Here is a 21,675-nt window from a genome sequence, read left to right as displayed (position 1 = left end):
TTACGACGTTTTAATACAACATAGCCTATTATATTCCTGATACTTTCCTTAAGTCACGACAAAACAACATAATAATCGTTGTATTGTGTACTTGTAAATACAGCACAGGGTTAATCGTAAGTACCTCTGGGGCTCCAGAAGGCGACAACATTAAACTAAAAGACACAGAAAAATAACACACATCAGGGAATACAGCCTTTCTCCAGAGACCGGTTCGCAATGCGCGCAATGGCGTTGTTGCTCCAGGGGGCAGGCGTCTCAGAACAACGCTGCTTGATACTTGCTAAGGAGCAACTGCCAGTCGCTACGGAACAAATGACAATTGCTACGGAACACCGTGCCAATGATAGTGAAAGGAAATGTAGAAGACTGAGCATGAACGCTATGTGTGCATTCGACAGTTCATTCAGTACTGTGTCTGACGAAGGTTTTTGTGGTGGCGATCAGTGCGCCATTCCATGCGGTACTGCAACGTCTCCAGTGGTTACATCGTGGATGAGCAGTGGGACGCCTCGAGGCCGATCAAACTGTCACTACAGTGGCCACAGTAATGAGTATTTCCGAAAGTGTCATCTAGTGATTAAAAAAGGCCTCTGAAGGTGGAAATGCTATAGCAAAAGACGCCGGGGGTCGTAGAGGGATCACCACACCTGAAGATGACCTGGACGTAGCCCTAGTGGCAAAAAGGAACAGACACCTCATTCTGATGCAGATAGCTGAAGATCTTGCACACATGTATGTGACGATTAAATCAAGCTGGTTTGTACGTTCGGAAGCCTGTTAAATGCATCCCATTTCAACTATGTCATCGCCGAGAAAGAGTTCGTTCGTGTAGAAAGCACGTTGGTTAGGGCAGCAAAAGTGGTCCAGAATGACATTCTCCAACGAGTCCCGCTTCCACGTGGCAAGTGATTCCGGCCACCAGTCAGTGTGCAGAGATGGGAACATTTTACACGCCATAGAATGTTCACGAAAGTTATCGGTATGACCTAGGCGTTAAGGTATGGACAGGTATTATGCACAATGGTCTAACACCGTTGCATATCTTTGCTCGAGATATCGTTACAGCACAGTTGTATTTCAGGGAGATTATTCTGAATCATGTCTGTCTGTTTAGAGGTGCGGCACATATTGACTTCCTGTTCATGTACGACAATGCCCGCCAACGCAGGACTGCTGGGGTTCGGACATACTGGAAAGCGAAGTTACTGAACGTACGGAAAGGCCTGCGTACTCCCTGGACCTATCCCCATAGACCGTGCGCTATAGGCAGATGTGTTTCTCAATGAACATATTTCCCGAACCACGCAAGAACTGAAAACCACCTTGAAAGGGGACTATGACAATATCCCCATCCCCCAAGGATTCCTCAACAGTTTGGTAACCAGCGTGAATAACAGGTCCAAAACGTGCGTTAGTGACAGAGGAGGGCATATTCCTTACTGAGAGTCTGATATCGATCTTTACGTTGGGCGTCCGACCTTTGTCGACCATTAACGTTATTTATGTCTGTTATTCTGCTTTCCCATGTTGTGAAATCTGTACCATTTTTCATTATAAATATACAACTTCACGCCTATTACACTTGTACTGTGTTGCATATCGTCCATCATAGCCTGCCGATTATTCCTGTCCAATAATGTCTCTGTTCCCTAGCAAATGTCAAGCAGTGTATAGGCAAATCGTCAACCCGGAGAACAGATTTGTAAAGTGGGCTGCTGTCGTTGCGTCTTCCTATGCGTGCAGCAACAACGCCAATGAACTGCGTGCACATAAGAACTTCACCGTATCACAAACGGTGAAATATATTCAACACCTGTAAAGTGAGGTAAAACTTGGAGCGCTGCTCCTTCCACTGATATGTGTGAATTTCTGTATGTGTTTTAGTTTTCACACAGTCGTTTCCAAAACCTCGAAGGTATTTATGAATAAGAAGGACGTTGATAGCTTCACTGATTTCATGCTGAACTTTGTGATGGGTGTGATAGACAAATAGCATGTTATTGACAGACAGCATCCAGACTAAGTAGCTAGGATTCCAATAGAAGGAGTAACCTAGAAGAGAGACAACTTTGTAGCAGCTTTCGATAAATGCCTAAACGACCTCTGTTACTGGAGATAAAACAGGAATGTATCGGACGTAAGGCAGCTACTGGTGACCGGAAACAGGGTACACGAGTCATATTCCGAGATACTCCGAACGTCCAGGCAGCAAGTTGCCTCGTGGCATCGCGTATGGCGCAACAGTCGTGTTAGGTGAGTGTGGCCACTGGCGGGATACCAAACATAAAACTCTCGCCCGAGGTATGCGTAGTCACTCTCGTGCGTTCTATGAAGCCTCAACAATGGGCCATAAAAATATTCAGAATTCATTCTTGCTTGTTTACGTTTCTTGGTTTGGATTACTGTTTACACGAATTTATCACGCTTTGAGGCAACCTTTGGTGTATTCTGGGCTTCACTTCCGGACAGCCATTCACTGTTTCATTAGAGACCACATGGAACTATTTATAAAATGATTCTTCGCATCACCTTGTGGGTGAGGGCTCACAAAAAAATGGTTCCAATGGCTCTGAGCACTATGGGACTTAACTTCTGAGGTCATCAGTCCCCTAGAACTTAGAACTACTTAAACCTAGCTAACCTAAAGACATCACACACATCCATGCCCGAGGCAGGATTCGAACCTGCGACCGTAGCGGTTCCAGACTGTAGCGCCTGGAGCCGCTCGGCCACTCCGGCCGGCGAGGGCTCACAAATTTTGAGTAACTGGACATTGTCGTTTTTGGAGGAAATCAGTAATGCATCTATGTACAACAAATTCTGTCCATCTACATTGCATATATTTCTAAAGTACTGACTAGTTTGGTTTGTAAAACCATCTTCAGCTCTGCAGCGATAAGAAAAATTAAGTAGCACCGTTGTTTATTTTAGGTCACAGATTGCTCCGCAATACTTAATAAAGAGCTAGACAAAATAACATAATATATTAACTAATAGTTGGAAATGAATGACAGTTCAGAAACTTTGTTGCCAAAGGTCTCGCAGTTGTGCACAGAAAGTAGGAGGTTATATGGCATGAGGTCAGCGTGACTGTGTATCTAAACGGGGCTCATCCCGCAACACAAAGCAGTTAGGGAAACAGGAAAAGACTGTGTGTCACGTCGATAAGTTGGTAAGACAGGTAGGTAGGTAGGGTTAACGTCCCTTCGCCAGCACGGTCATTAGAGACGGACCACAAGCTCGGAATATGGGAGGATGGGGAAGGAAATCGGCCGTGCTCTTTTCAAAGGAACCATACCGGTATTTTCCGGGAATGATTTGAGGAAATCACGGAAAGTGATTTGAGCAGTAGGCCTTCCGAATGAGAGTTGAGCGTGCCAAAGACTGCGCCACCTCGCTCGGTGTGTATCAATCAGCGAATAGCTGCAGTGCACTGTGACTGCGTTCTTCATTACAGCATTACGAGGGGTTGGATCACGTGCACTTCTCGGATGAAAGCAGATTCAGTCTGCGTAGTGATTGTGGTTGTACTCTCATACGGCGAGAGATGTGAACACATAATGAATAAGGAACATTGTTCGAACATGATAGTCTTGGTGGTCTAGGTGTCATACTACGGGGAGGCATAACGTTGTGAGACGCCCGCTAAACCCCCAGGGCAGAACAGGTGGTTAGGTTTGTGGAAAGGGCCAATTAAGGTGTCGGTCAGGTTCACTCAGAATTGTAATTTATTATAATTTAATAACACCTTTAAACCAAAACGGCACATAGCCGAACGTTTAGAACTACGAGTTTCCAAAAGGCAATTATTTCACGGCTGAGGGCCTCCTAACAAAAAATCTTAAAGTCAACAAAATAAAAATGCAGTTAAGATAGCAAATAAAATAATTAAAATATGTATGGTATCACAGCTAGGCTGGAAAGCCTCAAGGCAAAAGTAGATAGAACAAACATATGCAAGGTGCAATGCAAGCGACTGAGGGCCACAATTAAATTTAAAAATTTTAGAATATATTACCATAATCTTTTAAGGCAGAAGGCCCCAATGTTTTTGCTTAAAGGGTAATTTCAAGATTAAGGTTTTAAGCTGCTTAGGGCCCAAAATTGATTTTCCAAAATTAAAAAAAACATAAAGTCCAGGAAAAAAAGAATCTTTAAATCGTTGGCTATGATATATTATAAACAGACAATTAAACACTGGTGAGTAAGACAATAAAGAAAAAGGCACTCGGAATCCTCCAGGGAGGTCGGTCTGCCCTCGTTCACTTAGATGAGACAGGTGGTGAGCCCAACTACACTTGATCTGTCGGAACCCAACCAGGGGACAGCCACGGACCGACCGACACAACGATTGCTTGCCACTAATCAGTGCATGATAACTCAAACACCAAAGGTTACGAACGTGATAATCCACAAATGAAGTATGTATTAGTTGTCAAAACTACACACCATGTTGGACAGCGACAACAGGTGAGCAAAGGACGCTGCCTGAAATCACGTTAGTGGCCAGGGCAGGTAACCAGAACACTAACGGCCACAAGGCAGAAAATTCCGCTGGTACACTTGAATTTGAAATATGGAAAATAGTTAACTTCAGCCAAAAGGAACACTGCCTGAATTTACGTCAGTGGCCAGGGCAGGTAACCAGAGTACTAACGGCCACACGGCAGAAAATTCCGTTGGTGTACTCTAATTGTAGTGAACCAATATAGTCAATTGCACCGCATGGCGGCTAAATTTCAGCAATAGAAACACTCGGTGTTGCTCACAGGAAAACCTCCCCAACAGCGAAACACACACAACGCGAATGGACGTGGCTCGGGTAGTTGAAACCACTACTCAACTTTGACCTCCTGGGTCGGTGAACCACGAAGCTCGTAGCGATCAGACAGCTCCACACATGCTCCGACACTGAGCAGGGACCGCCAGCGGATCCAGTGGGCTGCAATGCACGGAGATAACTTCCCTGGTCCACAGAAACCGACAGACTCCCCTGAGACTGCTTGGTTCAAATGGCTCTGAGCACTATGGGACTTAACTTCTAAGGTCATCAGTCCCCTAGAACTTAGAACTACTTAAACCTAGCTAACCTAAGGACATCACACACATCCATGCCCGAGGCAGGATTCGAACCTGCGACCGTAGCGGTCGCGCGGTTCCAGACTGTAGCGCACGGCCACTCAGGCCGGCCCTGAGAATGCCAACAACATCTAAAATAATCGTCAGTGGAAATAACACCAACTACACACACAACCTGAGAAACACTTGCACGAAGGTCTGAATGATACCGAACAGTAAATAAACACGCATGAAGACAAATCGGGAGTTGATGCACACCACACACCCGACTCATGAACGATCGGCGAATCAAAACGCGTCATCCAGTAGGACGACCGACCGACGATCCACCAAGACCGTGGCCCGGCTCAAGTGAAGCGTGGCGGCAATGGTCGGGCGAGCCATGTGGATGCAGACCTCACTGCTGCTCCGACTGCACTAGTGTTGCATTTCAACTACCCGACTGGCAGGTCCGGACTGCACTCCAGTCCCCGTTCCAACTGACTGGCCGACCCGAACTCGCAAACCGAACTCTCCTTACGACAGACAACGACTGGGAAGTAATAGCAGTCGAGCAAAGGTACTACGACAAGGAATATATCGATACGCCACTCACGGTCAGGCAAAGCAGCAACTCAGTGACAGTAGTAATTTAAATTAACGTAGTGAGATGGAAGTACGTTAAAAACAGGGTGTAAAATACATGATGGCGGGAACACGAGCCACGCACGGCTCACGTTGCGTGGGAGAACTGACCCCTACATCTTGTACGCTGTACTCTCGCTGGTCAACTATGCTCCTTCCTCCCGGTGCGGCATTTCAGAGCTACATTGCGCCCTGACTGCATTTTTATAGATACTGCGCGACCGCATCGAAGAGGGTTGTAGAGCAGCTCTTAGAACTGGAGTATACTCGATGAGTGGACTGACCTTCCCGTTTTCCTGACTTAAGTCCTTGGGGACGATGGGGGAGGCGTATAACCGCCCTTCCACGTGTAGAAACGACCATCCAGCAGTTGTCAGCCGCGCTGGTGGAGAAATGGAACGCCCTACCACAATAACTCCTTGTTGATGGGGTGACCAGTTGGGAGCACGTTGCAGAGCGTGTATTGCTGTCCGCGGTGATCACACACCCTACTAACATTCATGTCCCGCCTTTTGTACTATCCAAGGGATCATCAAAAATCGCAGTTACGTCGGTGTAATTATTGTCTATGAATGAAAATGTCAGTTCTATTCGTCTCATTGCATGTTTTTGGGGTTACCGTCTGTACTACACTCTAACATTTATTCCTATGTATGCTCCGAGTTCTACCGAGCTGTGTTACTTGACAGTGATAGATCATGCAAAACTATTTTCGTTCATAAGTTTTGCACACCTATATTTGATGGTTAGTTATTTTATTTTTCTTCTCCTTACAGACTGAAGATGGTTTCATGGCACCGGGACTCGTCATAACTTCAGAAATATATGTAATCTGTACAGACAATAAAATTTACTTTCACGAAATTTGTTTTCAGTTACTCCCAAACAGAACAGAAAATAACAATGACAATAGGATTAACGATAACAAAATACTTAATCAAGACTACAGGTTGCTACAGACCGAAACGAATGAAGCAAAAGAAAACCGCTGTGCACTAGAGCATCATTAAATCATTTCTCGGCAACTAGTTCTGCAGAAGTTTCGTTTGTTTTCAAATGCTCATCAAGAATTTACGGCGGGCTTCGAATCGCTTGTGCGCGGATCGACTACCTGAAAATCAGTCAGGCGAACTCTGAAGTACTGGCTGCGCTCCTCTAGGCTCGTGCGCGCCGGTGCGTCCTTTAGTTAAAAGTGCGCTAAGCTCCCTCCGTTCCTCACGAGCGAGGCGAGAAGTTTCATTATGAGGAGCGCCGAATAAAAAAGCAGGTAACGACAGCCGGCGGTGCTTAGCGCGCTACCTTAATCTCTGCGAGCATAATTTATTACGCATTTTACTCTCGCCCGCTGCAAGGAGGGCGTCCCAGATGCTATACAGAGCGCTTTGTTCAGCCACGCTGTTCAGTAGGGGACGCTTCTTCGAAACTAAGTTATAAAATACAGTCCCATTCGTTACGTGCGTCCTTGCGTTTTTACGCTGTAACACCTTTTGCCATTCACACATTGCTTAGCACGGAAAGCTTGGTACTTCCAGACGATTTTACGTTTCGTTTCATGTTGTTCACTGAGTTTTACAGCACACGTTGCATTTAGCAAACAAATCCTTTTGCGTTGTACGCCGACTGCATTGCCACGCTGTTTCTGCTAGTCTTTTCTATTTGCTTGTTGAACTAAACAGAGAACTGACGTAACAGCTGTTGGGGGTTTGAGCATTGTTAGATAACGATAACCTTGGTTTTAGGAAAGATAGTTCAGGCGTTGCAACTGATAATGGACCAAAACGTAAGAAAAATAAAGCAATGCACGTGGTATTTTCCGACTTAGATAAAGCGTTCCGTAGTATAAAATGGCTCAAGATGTTCGAAATTCTCAGGAAAAGAGGCGTATATAGGGAAAGACGGGTAATATACAGCATATACAAGAACCAACAGGAAACTACACGACTGTAAGACCAAGAACGATGAACTCCTATTAAAGAGGGTGTAAGGCGGGGATGCAGTCTTTCGTTTCTACTATTCAACCTATCTATCGAAGAAGCAATGAGAGAGATAAAAGAAAGGTTCAGGGGTGGAATTAAATTTCGGTGTGAAAGGATCTCAATGATAAGATTGTTGGTGACATTGCTATTCTTAGTGAAAGAGAAGAAAAGTTGTAGGACCAGTTAACTCCAATGACCAGCTTAATGAGCACACGCTCTAGACTAAGAATAAATCGCCGAAAAAATGCAAAAGTAATGAGTGATGTAAGAAATGAGGTTAGCTATACATTTAATAGTAAAATAGGTGATCACAGCTAGACTAAGTGAAGGAAGTCTGCTACCTTGGAAGCAAAATAACCCATGACGAATGAAACGAGGAAGACGTAAAAAGCATTCTAGTACAGGCAAAGATGGCAGAAGAAGAATGTGAGGAAGACATACCTGAGAAAAGGCATTTGGAGAAGAGCATAGTATGGAAGTGGATCGTGGACTACGGGAAAACTGGAGCATATGAGAACTTAAGTGTTTGAGATTTGATGCTACACAAGGATGTTTAAAATTAGGTTGACCGATTGGATAAGAAGTGCAGAGGTTCTCCTCAGAATCGGCGAAGAGGGGAACATCTGGAAAACATCGAGAAGAAGAAGGGGCAGGATGATAGTATATGTTGAAGAGTACTGCATAAATGCTGGGTGGGTAACTAAATGAAATGTCGTTAGTTGGGGACAAATGACTCTAATATAAAGCGTTTCGGGTTTTCGCGTCATCAGATATTTTGAAAATATAGGATGCATGAAATAAATTTTTTTTACAGCAGTGATTGCTGTATGAAGAAGCACAACATAGTCAACACATACCAAATACATCACGTTTTTCACACGAACGGAAAGTACATGTTGAGTACACAACAGGTCAGTTATATAGTAAGACGACATCATCGTGAAGTAAAAACTACTGATCGCGGCCACAGTTTGCCCAAAGCTGCGCTATGAGCATCTGGTAGTCATTCGTTCACCAGCTGATGACATTTCATCCAGTGACTTACCCAACATTTCTGCAATGCTGTGCAACTTATGCATTATGGTCGCATGCTTCGTACACGACATTCTGTCGCATCTTCGAGAGGATATATATTAAGACTTGAGAGTGTTGCAGAAGTTAAAAATTTTAGGGAGAGACAAAGATTGGAATACATCCAGCAAATTGCAGAGGACGTCAGGCGCAAGTGCTACTCTGAGGTAAAGTGTCTGGCGCAGGTGAGGAAGTCGTGGCGAACCGCATCAAATCACTCAGAAGATTGATAACCTAAATAAAAAAGAATAGATATCGGGATTGAAGTTACAAAAAGAAGTTACTGAAAATGTCTATACAGTACGATAACAAATTGAGAATAAGACCTGCCTTCACCAATGAATCGCTAACAGCGCCTTTATTATGACATACGCCTCCTCGAGGTTGGTAAGATTAAGGCTTTTCGTGGAGCCCGTCGGAGCCGTTTGGAGTACTTCATGCGTCCAGAAAAAATACCGTTCTGTTTCAGGGAACCAAAAGAAATCCAGAGGATGCACACCTCGCCTGTATAGTTGCTGGAGCAGCGTGACAGCGTTGTCTTTGGCAGTGCGTCCGTCACAACTAGCGATTTGTGACTGAGCTTCACTATTGGAATGCTACTTGCTTCAGAATTCTTGAACATACCACCAAATCCAGAGATGCTGTGCTTAGAGCGTGCAGCCGGTCGGAAGAAAGGCTGACATTCAAGGCTGAGCAATATGTCGCTGGAGTCAGCCCAAGCAAATACTGCACATCACGTCTTCCATGCGACATTCACTGTTGACTAAAGGAGTCGATTTCTTTCCCTTTAAGAAACACAATGATTTTTAAAGCGAAATTTTTCGAGCTCATTCCATAGAGCGGTCCCAAGTTAGTCTAATGCGATAGTTATTTTACCGACAAGTATTGACAGGGACAGTAAAGTACGAAGAAGAATAGTACTCCTGCGGCGAGTGAGCAGCGCTGCTGCATGGCAGTAGCACTCAGCGCGAGCCAGGGCCAGGGCCACAATGTCGCTGGTACTTATTCTTCGTGTTTAACTGTCTCTGTTAACACGTATCAGAAAAAGAAACATCGCACTGCACTTACATGGGATCGCTATAACGAATGGGAACGAAAATTCTTTCTTTCAAATGGGAAACAAACCGGTGGTTTCAGTGGAAAAGAGGCGTCGCATGAAAATTCTAATGAGTCCTATCTATTTGGACTGACTCAGATATACACTGAAAAAAGGAAATTACAAACATTTTCCGAAATATAAGAGAAAAAGCGCCAGACGACTCTACGGAGGGCACCCGCTATGTACGAGGCGACTAACGTTTTCACCTCACATTGCTATTGGCCGTTAAAGACATCTGTACCCTGTTTTCATCTGCGGCTCTCAGCTTCATTACAAACCGAGATTCAGGCATCAGCATGTTTTAGTGGAACTCTACTATTTGTTTGCTGGCAGAATAGCAGATACCGATGAAATGAACTCACTGACACGACTATTTTGCAGATCTAACAAGAAATCTCGGAAGAAAAATACATTGAATGTGGGGATTTTAATGCTGTTGTTGCAGACCTGCATTGCTTGCCACCCCTAAGTTGGCGTCACCGACAGTCTTTTCTCTGGGTGAAAATATCAAAAATGAAGTATAAATAATTCAAATTCTTACCACTGATGAAGTAGTGGCCCAAATAATTGATGAGTTTTACGACATAAAACAGAATCCATATTCGGCAGAGATCGGTAGTCATTATTGTGACGGCATCAGGCATGTAATGAAGCTCATCGGAGACTGACGGTTTTTTTCTTTTGTAGAGTTCACACTAATAATTTTTGAAAGGTATCGTTTTCACGTCTGACTGTTGAAATTACTTTATTTAGATCCACCACGAACGCAGTTTCATTCTGAAGTGGAACAACTTCAATTTTGACTTTTGCCGTGACATGACATTACTTCAATTGAAAATGGCTCCAGACTGAAATTGTGGAAGTTTTTGTTGTTGTGGTCTTCAGTCCTAAGACTGATTTGCTGCAGCTCTCCATGTACTCTATCCTGTGCAAGTTTCTTCATCTCCGGCCGGCCGAAGTGGCCGTGCGGTTAAAGGCGCTGCAGTCTGGAACCGCAAGACCGCTACGGTCGCAGGTTCGAATCCTGCCTCGGGCATGGATGTTTGTGATGTCCTTAGGTTAGTTAGGTTTAACTAGTTCTAAGTTCTAGGGGACTAATGACCTCAGCAGTTGAGTCCCATAGTGCTCAGAGCCATTTGAACCATTTCTTCATCTCCCAGTACCTACTGCAACCTACATCCTTCTGAATCTGCTTAGTGTATTCATCTCTTGGTCTCCCTCTACGATTTTTACCCTCCACGCTGCCCTCCAATACTAAATTGGTGCTCCCTTTGTGCCTCAGAACATGTCCTACCAACCAATCCCTTCTTCTGGTCAAGTTGTGCCACAAACTCCTCTTCTCCCCAATTTTATTCAATACCTCCTCATTAGTTATGTAATCTACCCATCTAATCTTCAGCATTCTTTTGTAGCACCACATTTCTAAAGCTTCTATTCTCTTTTTGTCCAAACTATTTATCGTCCATGTTTCACTACCATACATGGCTACACTCCATACAAATACTTTCAGAAACGACTTCCTGACACTTAAATCTATACCCGATGTTAACAAATTTCTCTTCTTCAGAAACGCTTTCCTTGCCATTGCGAGTCTACATTTTATATCCTCTCTACTTCGACCATCAATCAGTTATTTTGCTCCCCAAATAGCAAAACGCCTTAACTACTTTAAGTGTCTCATTTCCAAATCTAATTCCCTCAGCATCACCCGACTTAAATCGACTACATTCCATTATTATCATTTTGTTTTTGTTGATGTTCATCTTATATCCTCCTTTCAAGACACTGTCCATTCCATTCAACTACTCTTCCAAGTCCTTTGCTGTCTCTGACAGAATTACAATGTCATCGGCGAACATCAAAGTTTCTACTTCTTCTCCATGGAATGTAATACCTAATCCGAATTTTTCTTTTGTTTCCTTCACTGCTTGCTCAATATAGAGATTGAATAACATCGGGGAGAGGCTACAACCCTGTCTCACTCCCTTCCCAACCACTGGTTCCCTTTGATGTCCCTCGACTCTTATAACTGCCATCTGCTTTCTGTTCAAATTGCAAATAGCTTTTCGCTCCCTGTATTTTACCCCTGTCACCTTCAGAATTTGAAAGAGAGTATTCCAGTCAACATTGTCAAAAGATTTCTCTAAGTCTACAAATGCTAGAAACGTAGGTTTGACTTTCTTTAATCTAGCTTCTAAGATAAGTCGTAGGGTCAGTATTGTCTCACGTGTTCCGATATTGCTACGAAATTCTGACTGATCTTCCCCGAGGTCGGCTTCTACTAGTTTTTCCATTCGTCTGTAAAGAATTCGCGTTAGTATTTTGCAGCCGTGATTTATTAAACTGATAATTCGGTAATTTTCACATCTGTCAACACCTTATTTATTTGGGATTGGAATTATTATATTCTTCTTGAAGCCTGAGGGTATTTCGCCTGTCTCATACATATTGCTTACCAGATGGTAGAGTTTTGTCAGGACTGGCTCTCCCAAGGCTGTCAGTAGATCTAAAGGTTTGTTGTCTACTCCCGGGGCCTTGTTTCGACTCAGGTCTTTCAGTGCTCTGTCAAACTCTTCAGGCAGTATCATCTCTCCCATTTCATCTTCATCTACATCCTCTTCCATTTCCATAATATTGTCCTCAAGTACATCGGCCTTGTATAGACCCTATATATACTCCTTCCACCCTTCTGCTTTCCCCTCTTTGCTTAGAACTGGGTTTCCATCTGAGCTCTTGATATTCATACAAGTGGCTCTCTTTTCTCCAAAGGTCTCTTTAATTTTCCTGTAGGCAGTATCTATCTTACCCCTAGTGAGATAAGCCTCTACATCCTTACCTTTGTCCTCTAGCCATCCCTGCTTAGCCGTTTTGCACTTCCTGTCGATCTCATTTTTGAGACGTTCGGATTCCTTTTTGCCTGCTTCATTTAGTGCATTTCTATATTTTCTCCTTTCATCAATTAAATTCAATATTTCTTCTGTTACCCAAGGATTTCTACTAGCCCTCGTCTTTTTACCTACTTGATCCTCTGCTGCCTTCACTACTTCATCCCTCAAAGCTACCCATTCTTCTTCTATTCTATTTGTTTCCCCCATTCCTGTCAATTGTTCCCTTATGCTCTCCCTGAAACTCTGTACAACCTCTGGTTCTTTCAGTTTATCCAGGTCCCATCTCCTTAAATTATCAGCTTTTTGCAGTTTCTTCAGTTTTAATCTACAGTTGATAACCAATAGATTGTGGTCAGAGTCCACATCTGCCCCTGGAAATTTCTTACAATTTAAAACCTGGTTCCTATATCTCTGTCTTACCATTATATAATCTATCTGAAACCTTTTAGTATCTCCAGGCTTCTTCCATGTATACAATCTTCTGTTATGATTCTTGAACCAAGTGTTAGTTATGATTAAGTTGCGCTCTGTGCAAAATTCTACCAGGCGGCTTCCTCTTTCATTTCTTACCCCCAATCCATATTCACTTACTACGTTTCCTTCTCTCCCTTTTCCTACTGTCGAATTCCAGTCACACATGACTATAAAATTTTCGACTTCCTTCACTATCTGAATAATTTCTTTTATTTCATCATACATTTCTTCAATTTCTTCATCATCTGCAGAGCTAGTTGGCATATAAACTTGTACTATTGTCGTAGGCGTGGGCTTTGTATCTATCTTGGCCACAATAATGGGTTCACTATGCTGTTTGTACTAGCTTACCCGCATTGCTATTTTCCTATTCATTATTAAACCTACTCCTGCATTACCCCTATTTGATTTTGTGTTTATAACCCTGTAGTCACCTGACCAGAAGTCTTGTTCCTCCTGCCACCGAACTTCACTAATTCCCACTATATCTAACTTTAACCTATCCATTTCCCTTTTTAAATTTTCTAACCAACTTGCCCGATCAAGGGATCTGCCATTCCACGCTCCGATCCGTAGAACGCCAGTTTTCTTTCTCCTGATAACGACATGCTCTTGAATAGTCCCCGCCAGGAGATCCGAATGGGGGACTATTTTACCTCCGGAATATTTTACCCAAGAGGACCCCATCACCATTTAACCATACAGTAAAGCTGCATGCCCTCGGGAAAAATTACGGCTGTAGTTTCCCCTTGCTTTCAGCCGTTCGCAGTACCAGCACAGTAAGGCCGTTTTGGGTAGTGTTACAAGGCCAGATCAGTTAATCATCCAAACTGTTGCCCCTGCAACTACTGAAAAGGCTGCTGCCCCTCTTCAGGAATCACACGTTTGTCTGGCCTCTCAAGAGATACCACTCCGTTGTGGTTACACCTACGGCACGGCTATCTGTATCGCTGAGGCACGTAAGCCTCCCCACCAACGGCAAGGTCCATGGTTCATGGGTGGGGGGATTGTGGAAGTGGAGGTTGTAAATAAAGTAATTTTAACAGCCAAAATTACAAATGACTTCTTTCAAAATTTGTTAGTGTGGACATGACACAAGAAAAGATAACGTCTGTATTCTACTCTGAGCTTATATATCTGATCTTCCGAAGAGGAAATTTTATTTCTGACGTTTGCTGAAGCATGTGTCATTTCATTTGAAAATGGCCGATGGCCGAAATTGCGAGAGTGGAGGTAGTAAAGAATGTAATTTTAACAGCCAAAGGTGACAATGGAGCCATTTAAAAATCATGAGGGAATGTCTAATTATGTTTTATAAACTTATTTGGAAAAATGTTAAAAAATATATTTGGCGTACAATTGTACGAATTTATTCTCAGCAAGTTAAGGACGCATCATGCACATAACTCGGAAATTACGGTTTAAAAAGAAGACATTACTAAGAAAACTACTATATGTGTGTCACTCATTGTTCCTCAGAACATATTTGTGGGATGAGAACGAAGTCTTTCGCGACGGCACTGATATGTAAAACATTATCGGTTTTCTTGCCGCATCAATCCGGGATAAAATCTCGAGCTTTAGACGATAGCCTCCATCACCATCGTCAGGAGCAGGTCCGGTAATCGAACACGTATTTCCCGCTTGTCGCGAGCTGCCACCGTAACCTCTTCGACTATTCGAGCGTCCTTCAAGGAGTGACCCAAATCTCCATTTGTCTTCTAGACTACTCTCCCTTGTGCTCGCACTCTATTTCGCTGATTCCCGTAAGGGTGAAATAATGTTATCTCTCATCATTCCCTTGTTATGGCGTGAAATACTGCAAGAGAATAGACACCAGGACAAATTGAGAATTGGTCTGCTGCTGAAAGCGTGCTCGGATAGATGAAGTGATTAAAGCGACTGCTTGTGAGAACCAGGAAACCAGGGTTCGAGTCCTGGTGAGCACTAATTTCCATTTGTTCTGATACATTACACAGCTGATGCAGAGCAATAACAGCAGTTTGTGAGTTCATTCCCATTATCAAAACTTATTCATTTTTCTTTGTATGAGAAATGCAGATAATCAATTGCACAGAGTAGTGGTAACGAGGTATTTTATATTAAGAGTTTTACAAAGAGGTAGTTTGATAAAATCCAATAACTTAAACGAGTCACTTTCTTTCGCGATTTAGACTCAACCAGCGCGAACCCTTCTCGGAAGTAAAACTGGATACTTGGCATTCACGACAATAAAATCGACCACCACCAAAAAGTCCATACCCCTTCTCCCTCTCTCTTGTTATATAAAGCAGATCCGTTGAAATTACATTTTAGAATGACTTTTGCTATAACTGTGCACGCAATTACAAAGAAGCATCTATTCAAATCTAACGGTTGATAAAAAATGATGGATCTCACATAAAAGTAATTAGAGTTACAGTTTATGGAAGTACCTGAAGAGTCATCACTTACCATTGGGAAACTCTGTAAACAGCATTCCGCCATTGTGGAGTCATACAGCACTACCATACAACAGACCAGCTGTGCTACACTTTTGGGATGTGCAGACGTTGGGTCATTTGTTCCATCGAAAAGGATTGAAAGCTCTTATTTCAAAATGTGAATGTAATTCATGTTCGATAATTCTGTAAAAGGTGATTTTTCTCCACCGTGTAAAAACTCTAGAGAATGATCGATGAGAGGATATGGAACAAAAAAGGTCTAATGAACTTATGCTCGAAAATACTTTGTTACAGAGACTGCGGTCTAATACGCGTTGTACCATGCAGCCACAGTTACAGTATGCATGGCTTCTTCCTAGAGGGTGGTACTGAGCAGTTTTGTCGCTGGTTACTTCCCAGGGCAACCATGATTCCGGGATTTGTATCATCCATCCTATTCACAACTTTACATGGAGTGGTATTTTCAACTTTCATAACAGTCATCTCTGGGATAGTATGCAGAGCCCCCACGATACGGTGATAGCGAATCATCAGCATCGGTGCAGCCGGAATGTGTGGGCCGGGATAATTGGCGATCGTATTTTTGGACCAGTCTTCCTTCCACGTCACCTAATAGGCCGGAGCTATCGGCATTTTTGGTGGTGACTTTGCCTGGAAGAAGTGCCATTAACGACTCGAAGGGTTATGTGGCTACTACATGATGGTGCTCCAGCCCACTTCACCGTCTTTTCCCTGGTCGAGGGACGAGGGGGTCCAGTTGCGTTGCCTGCTCGTTCACCGGATGTCAACCCATGCTTTTTATGGTTATCGGGCCATATCAAAAGTGTCGTGTATGCAGAGATCATTCCAGAGACACTGGACCAGCCTTTGATACTGTTCGGATGCACCCTAGCCTATGCGAACGTGTGTGACAGAAGGTGCTACGGCGCGTACACGCATGCGTTGAGGCACATGGAAACAATTTTCAACACATACTGTAACTGTGGCTGCAAGGTACAGCGCGTATTAGACCGCAGTCTCTGTAACACTGTATGACTGAATAAATGGTCTCTAGCATGGAAACCATGCATTTCCGGGCATAAGTTCATTAGACCTTTTTTGTTCCGTATCCTCTCAGTGATCAATCCCTAGAGTTTGTACAGGATGGAAAAAATCACCCCGTGCATTATATGCTGAATGAATTTGTAATTCGTAAAATATTTAGTTCAGTCATCCCTGAGAAAGCTGAATACTGTTGTAACTGCTGTATGGTACCATATGATGGAGTTTCACAGTAAAGAAAAAGCTAAAAGGTATTTAAATCGATGTGAACATTATTTGTATCTAAGACATATCTGTGCTTGAATTGAAATGGATTTAACTTGTCAGTTGCTCCAGTTAGACGAGTTAAAAATACGAGAGTATTGTGTTTGGTTTATTACTAAGTGTCAAGCACTTCATAATTTTCATCCACATATTTATGTAAGATTATTGAAAATTCAAACACATAAAAATAGGTATTGAAAAGGAAATTTACGGTGGTGTGGGACAAAAACAGTGATAAACATACCAGCAAATACTACTTTCATGTCCTGGAAAGAGAAGTAAAAATACATAAAAACTGGAAGAGAAGGGTGCACATAAAAAAAGAGAAGAATAACAAATGCAGTAAAACGAGCACCACTCAGGCAAAACAGAGACAATGGCTGCTGGAGGGAAAAAAAAGAGACAAGATTAGAAGTAGTGGAAGAAGAGACACAACAATACAACGGACGGTTTATCAACAGGTACTACAGGTTAGGTCCACGAAGTACACCTGGAATACAGAGTAGGCAACAAACGTACATAGAATGGATCAACAATTCTACTCTACACAAGGTCGTACGTGGGTCGACACCTCTAATACTCACCGAGTGTACTGGAATTGGAGTCATTTTAAAGTGTGGACTTCGCAGATTTAAACCAGAACAATTTAGTTACCGTTGAGTCCTCTACGGAAATCAGAAGTAAAGGACACGCTATTGTTATTTAAGTTTTGGCTCACATTTTCTGTCTGATTACTTTCTGTACTGCTCTACCTTAAGAGTCAGTCTGTTTATGACTGTCAAAGCGTTAGGTAGTATGGGGGTATAGATTATTGGCAGTATCAGAGGCTTAGGACGGCAGTGGCCGTCTCTATTTTCTATTGAGCAAATAAGGTGTTGACCCCATACATGAAACACACAAGAAATTTGAGAAAATGCGACGGGTAAAGCATGGACACTGAGAAGTTTTCGCTAGAATGAAGAGAAGAAATGATGATGAGACGGACGGTGGACTGTCGAGTGCAGGTAGGGGGTTCCACATGGCGAGGTTGCTACCAACACAGGGTCAAGCCTGAAAGACCAACATACGCAGGAGGAGAGTTAGCGCTGCCTCTCCTGGCTGGGGGCAGCACTGGGCTCGGCTAGGCGATGGGCGCGATACTAGAGCTGCCGCCTGATTCCAAAGCCACTGTACCTTCATGATTTTCGAGTCTGCATTCATCATGTGACAACTACATACTTTTGATCCCCAATGTGTATACTGGTATTTTTTGCTGTCTACAATTTTTCCCTCCTACATTCCCTAACCCTAAATGTAAAATAATGCTAGCCTATTTAATAAATCTACGATCATCTGTTTCATTCCGTACTTGAAACAATGCTTCAAGGTAACTCCTCTCTAACCGCTGGATCTCTTGTGACTGTCCTGAATGACTCTGTTAACGTTACCTTTTACTAGTCACAGGTTGTGACCCTGGAAATTTGTATTAATTAGACACTTTGAGCTTCTACCTCTGGCCTAAATGAAATTGTGTTTTAAAATGTTCCTTTATTTTCTCTTAGAAGTCCTGCCACTGTCCCAAAAGATGCAGTTCTCAATGACCTACGGATCTTACTGATGTCCTACAGCAACATGGCTTTTCGCTATTATCCAGGACTCCCACCACTGTTCCCATCAAAGTTTAATGTAACCTACGACAGACACTTATAGGTACTATCGATGACCTGAGTGTAGTTCTACATTAAGAACATGCTTAACTGGTGCTTACGGAATCTGTCAGTTTTCTTACTGAGAAACTGTTTTGTAATTCTGGCTGGAACATAGCATTCCTACCCTGGGCCAAACTTATGTTCTGTGTTAAAATATACCTAGAATTTTAAATATTTCAGTGAAGTTCTGTATTAACGGTAGCCTTGAATGAAATCAGGCGTGTTTGTTCTAGGCCTAATTGGCATGATTCCTCCTGAAGTGACTCTTGAAGTTCGTGTAGCATTTTCATACTGGAAATCCACTGAAGTTCTGTACTGGCATGATCACCGAGCGCCCATATAGGAGGTCATGCTACTATTTACGCAGGAGGTTTCTGTTAACATGACTGAATCCTTAACTGCCCCAATGTCCAGTGACATTCTGGGTAAACAAAACCCTACCATTGTGCACTCTTGAATCCTACAGCTATATAGTGTGATGAGGTTAGATCCACAGCCTTCATGTCGGTTTAAAACAAGTATTTAACACTTATGACAAGTATAACAAGTATCCAAAATTTCAAATGAGTGCAAGTACTGCATAGATCACACATGAGGCAGGTATCTGGGTATGGCAGTGTCATCTCTAGATTCTCTCACTCATAATACAATAATGCTTGTCCTCGTTTGAAGTTTGCAGTAACACTCCAGTTGATGTTGTTGTCACTGTTGTGTCTTCAGTCCAAAGAGTGCTTTGCTGCAGCTCTCCAGGCAAGCCTATCCTTCACAAGCTTCTTCACCTCTGCGTAACTACCGCAGCCTACATCCACATGAATCTGTTCACTGTTGTCAAGGTTTGGTCTCCCTTTGCAATTTTTACTCCCACCCCTACTCTCCTCCTTACCGCCATTACCAAATTGCTTCTTCATCTCTGCATAATTACTGCAACATACATCCATATGAATCTGTTTTCTGTTGTCAAGCCTTGGTCTCCCTTTACAATTTTTTATCCCACCCTTCTCGCCATTCACAAATTGTAGATTTGTTGATGCCTCAGAATGTGTCCTATCAGCTAAGCCCTCCTTTTAGACATGTAGTGTTATAAGTTTCTTTTCTCCTCAGTTTGATTCAGTACTTTCTCATTTCTCATTCAATCAACCCATCTAATCTTCAAAAAACTTGTATTCTATTCTTGTCTGTAATATTCACTGACCATGTTTCTCTTCTGTTCCAGGCTACTCCCCAGGAAAATATCTTATGGAAATTCTTCTGCACGTACAGATTTATGTTTAGTGTCAACAAATTTCTCTTCTTAAGAAGATCTTGTTACTATTGTCAGTCTGCAATTTATGTCATCTCCGTTTTGGCCATTGTCATTCATTTTTTTGCAGAGATAGCAAAACAAATCCAATTCCCTCTGAGTAGCCTAATTTACATAGCCACAATCCATCAAACTTGTTTTACGTTTGTTGATGTTCATCATACAACCGGTTTTCAAGATTATTGATTCTATTTAACTGATCTTCCCTATCATTTGCTGTCTCTGATAGTGCTGAAATGTCACTGGTTAGTCTCAAAGTTTTTAATTCTTCTCCATGAACTTCAATGCTTTTTCCAAATTTCTCACTGATATCCTTCACAGCTTTCTCAATGAACAGACTGAAAATCGATGGAGGCAATGACTGTATTTACACCTTCATACATACTTCCATACATAATAACTGCTTGAAAATGACGAAGATCGAAATTGCAATCAATGAATACAAATTTTGGCCACCCTAAGTGGTGCTACGTATGTTTAATAACTGTAGCGATGTGTGGGCCTAGCAGTCCTGTAGACGTCGCCATTTTTGGCCGCCGCCTGCCCTGTGCTGCCCCCTGGCCAGTGTCACAGCTGAGGTACCGAGAGTGCCGGCCACGACTGCTACGGGCGACGACGCCACGGCGTCGGGCACCAGCTCTGGCGACGGCGGCTCCGACCCGGAAGACGGAGAGCCCGGCGTCTCGAGGTGCGGCGGCGCCAGCTGGCGGCGTGACGTCAGCCCCAGCAGGCAGTACGGGTCGCTGTAGCCTGTGAACCAACACTCGTGTTGTCAGAAAGTGGAATGTGCTGAAAGTGAAATAGACCTTTCACGAGGTGTTCGCATTGTTTCTGGAGCCCATACTGCGTCTGCCCATTCTGCTTCAGCCTTTTGACAAATGAAAGTTGCTTATATCTATCTGAACAGTGACATCGGTGTCGTTGAGTGGTGTTATGCTGGACTACATTATTGGTACAGAACATACAGGTGTCATGCATAACTGTAATATTACTCATTTATTCCTCAATTATGATTTAGAGCATGTTGTTGAAGCTATAACTAAGTGGGATGGAAGAGAAACCTCAGTGTTCTATGATCATAATACGAGAAAGATAAACTTATTTTTCATAAAAAGCAAGCAAATTCTATTCAGTAACAGAGTAACACGTAGTTTAGAAATAACATATTTAGCACTGTAAGCTGCTTTAACAAGCGCCCTGTTTCCATCAGAGACCACTTTCCAACGTATCTTGTGTTAACAGCATAAGTTATGGAGGAATATAATTACAACAAAAAAGAGTCACAGTGAGAAGAATTCAATTGGAAATTGTATACACGCTAATGTGTAGGTCACAGTGTTAAATGATGACATTTCGGAACTTAATGAAAGCTGGAGCACAACCAACAGGAAATATTGTGGTATAATACTTATTGGCTTATTGCATAATATGTATTGATATGACGTAAACTTATCTTAACATCCACTTTATACGTACGGATACTGACTTGGACAACTATTAGAAACTGTTTATGGGAGCAAGTATTTGCTTTGGCACTGGTTACTTGTTTTAGTAATGATGTCAGGCAGGTGTTTACTTTCCCAGGATGCTCATTCATTTTATCCTGTTTCCCCTCTTTATTTCAGAACTGAATTATCTGGAAGTTACGTCCAAAAGACACATGGAAACAATTGTTTTAGCTATTCAGTATACAAACGACAGCTTCACAGTGGAGTTTTTAAAAC

General features: G+C 42.8%; 1 protein-coding gene across 1 annotated transcript in view; it reads right to left on the bottom strand.

The window, feature by feature from the left end:
• Positions 1–21,675, bottom strand: part of LOC126252422 (BAI1-associated protein 3) — a 503,482-nt gene that overhangs the window by 467,792 nt on the left and 14,015 nt on the right. The window contains exon 2 of the mRNA XM_049953312.1: positions 20,534–20,701. Coding sequence (XP_049809269.1) covers positions 20,534–20,701 — 168 coding nt within the window. The remainder of the gene's footprint in view (positions 1–20,533; positions 20,702–21,675) is intronic.

The sequence above is a fragment of the Schistocerca nitens genome, chromosome 4, assembly GCF_023898315.1.
Source record: "Schistocerca nitens isolate TAMUIC-IGC-003100 chromosome 4, iqSchNite1.1, whole genome shotgun sequence".
In the NCBI taxonomy this organism is placed as follows: Eukaryota; Metazoa; Arthropoda; class Insecta; order Orthoptera; family Acrididae; genus Schistocerca; species Schistocerca nitens.
Note: the sequence above shows the minus strand (reverse complement) of the source record. Positions and strands in the feature narration are given on the sequence as shown.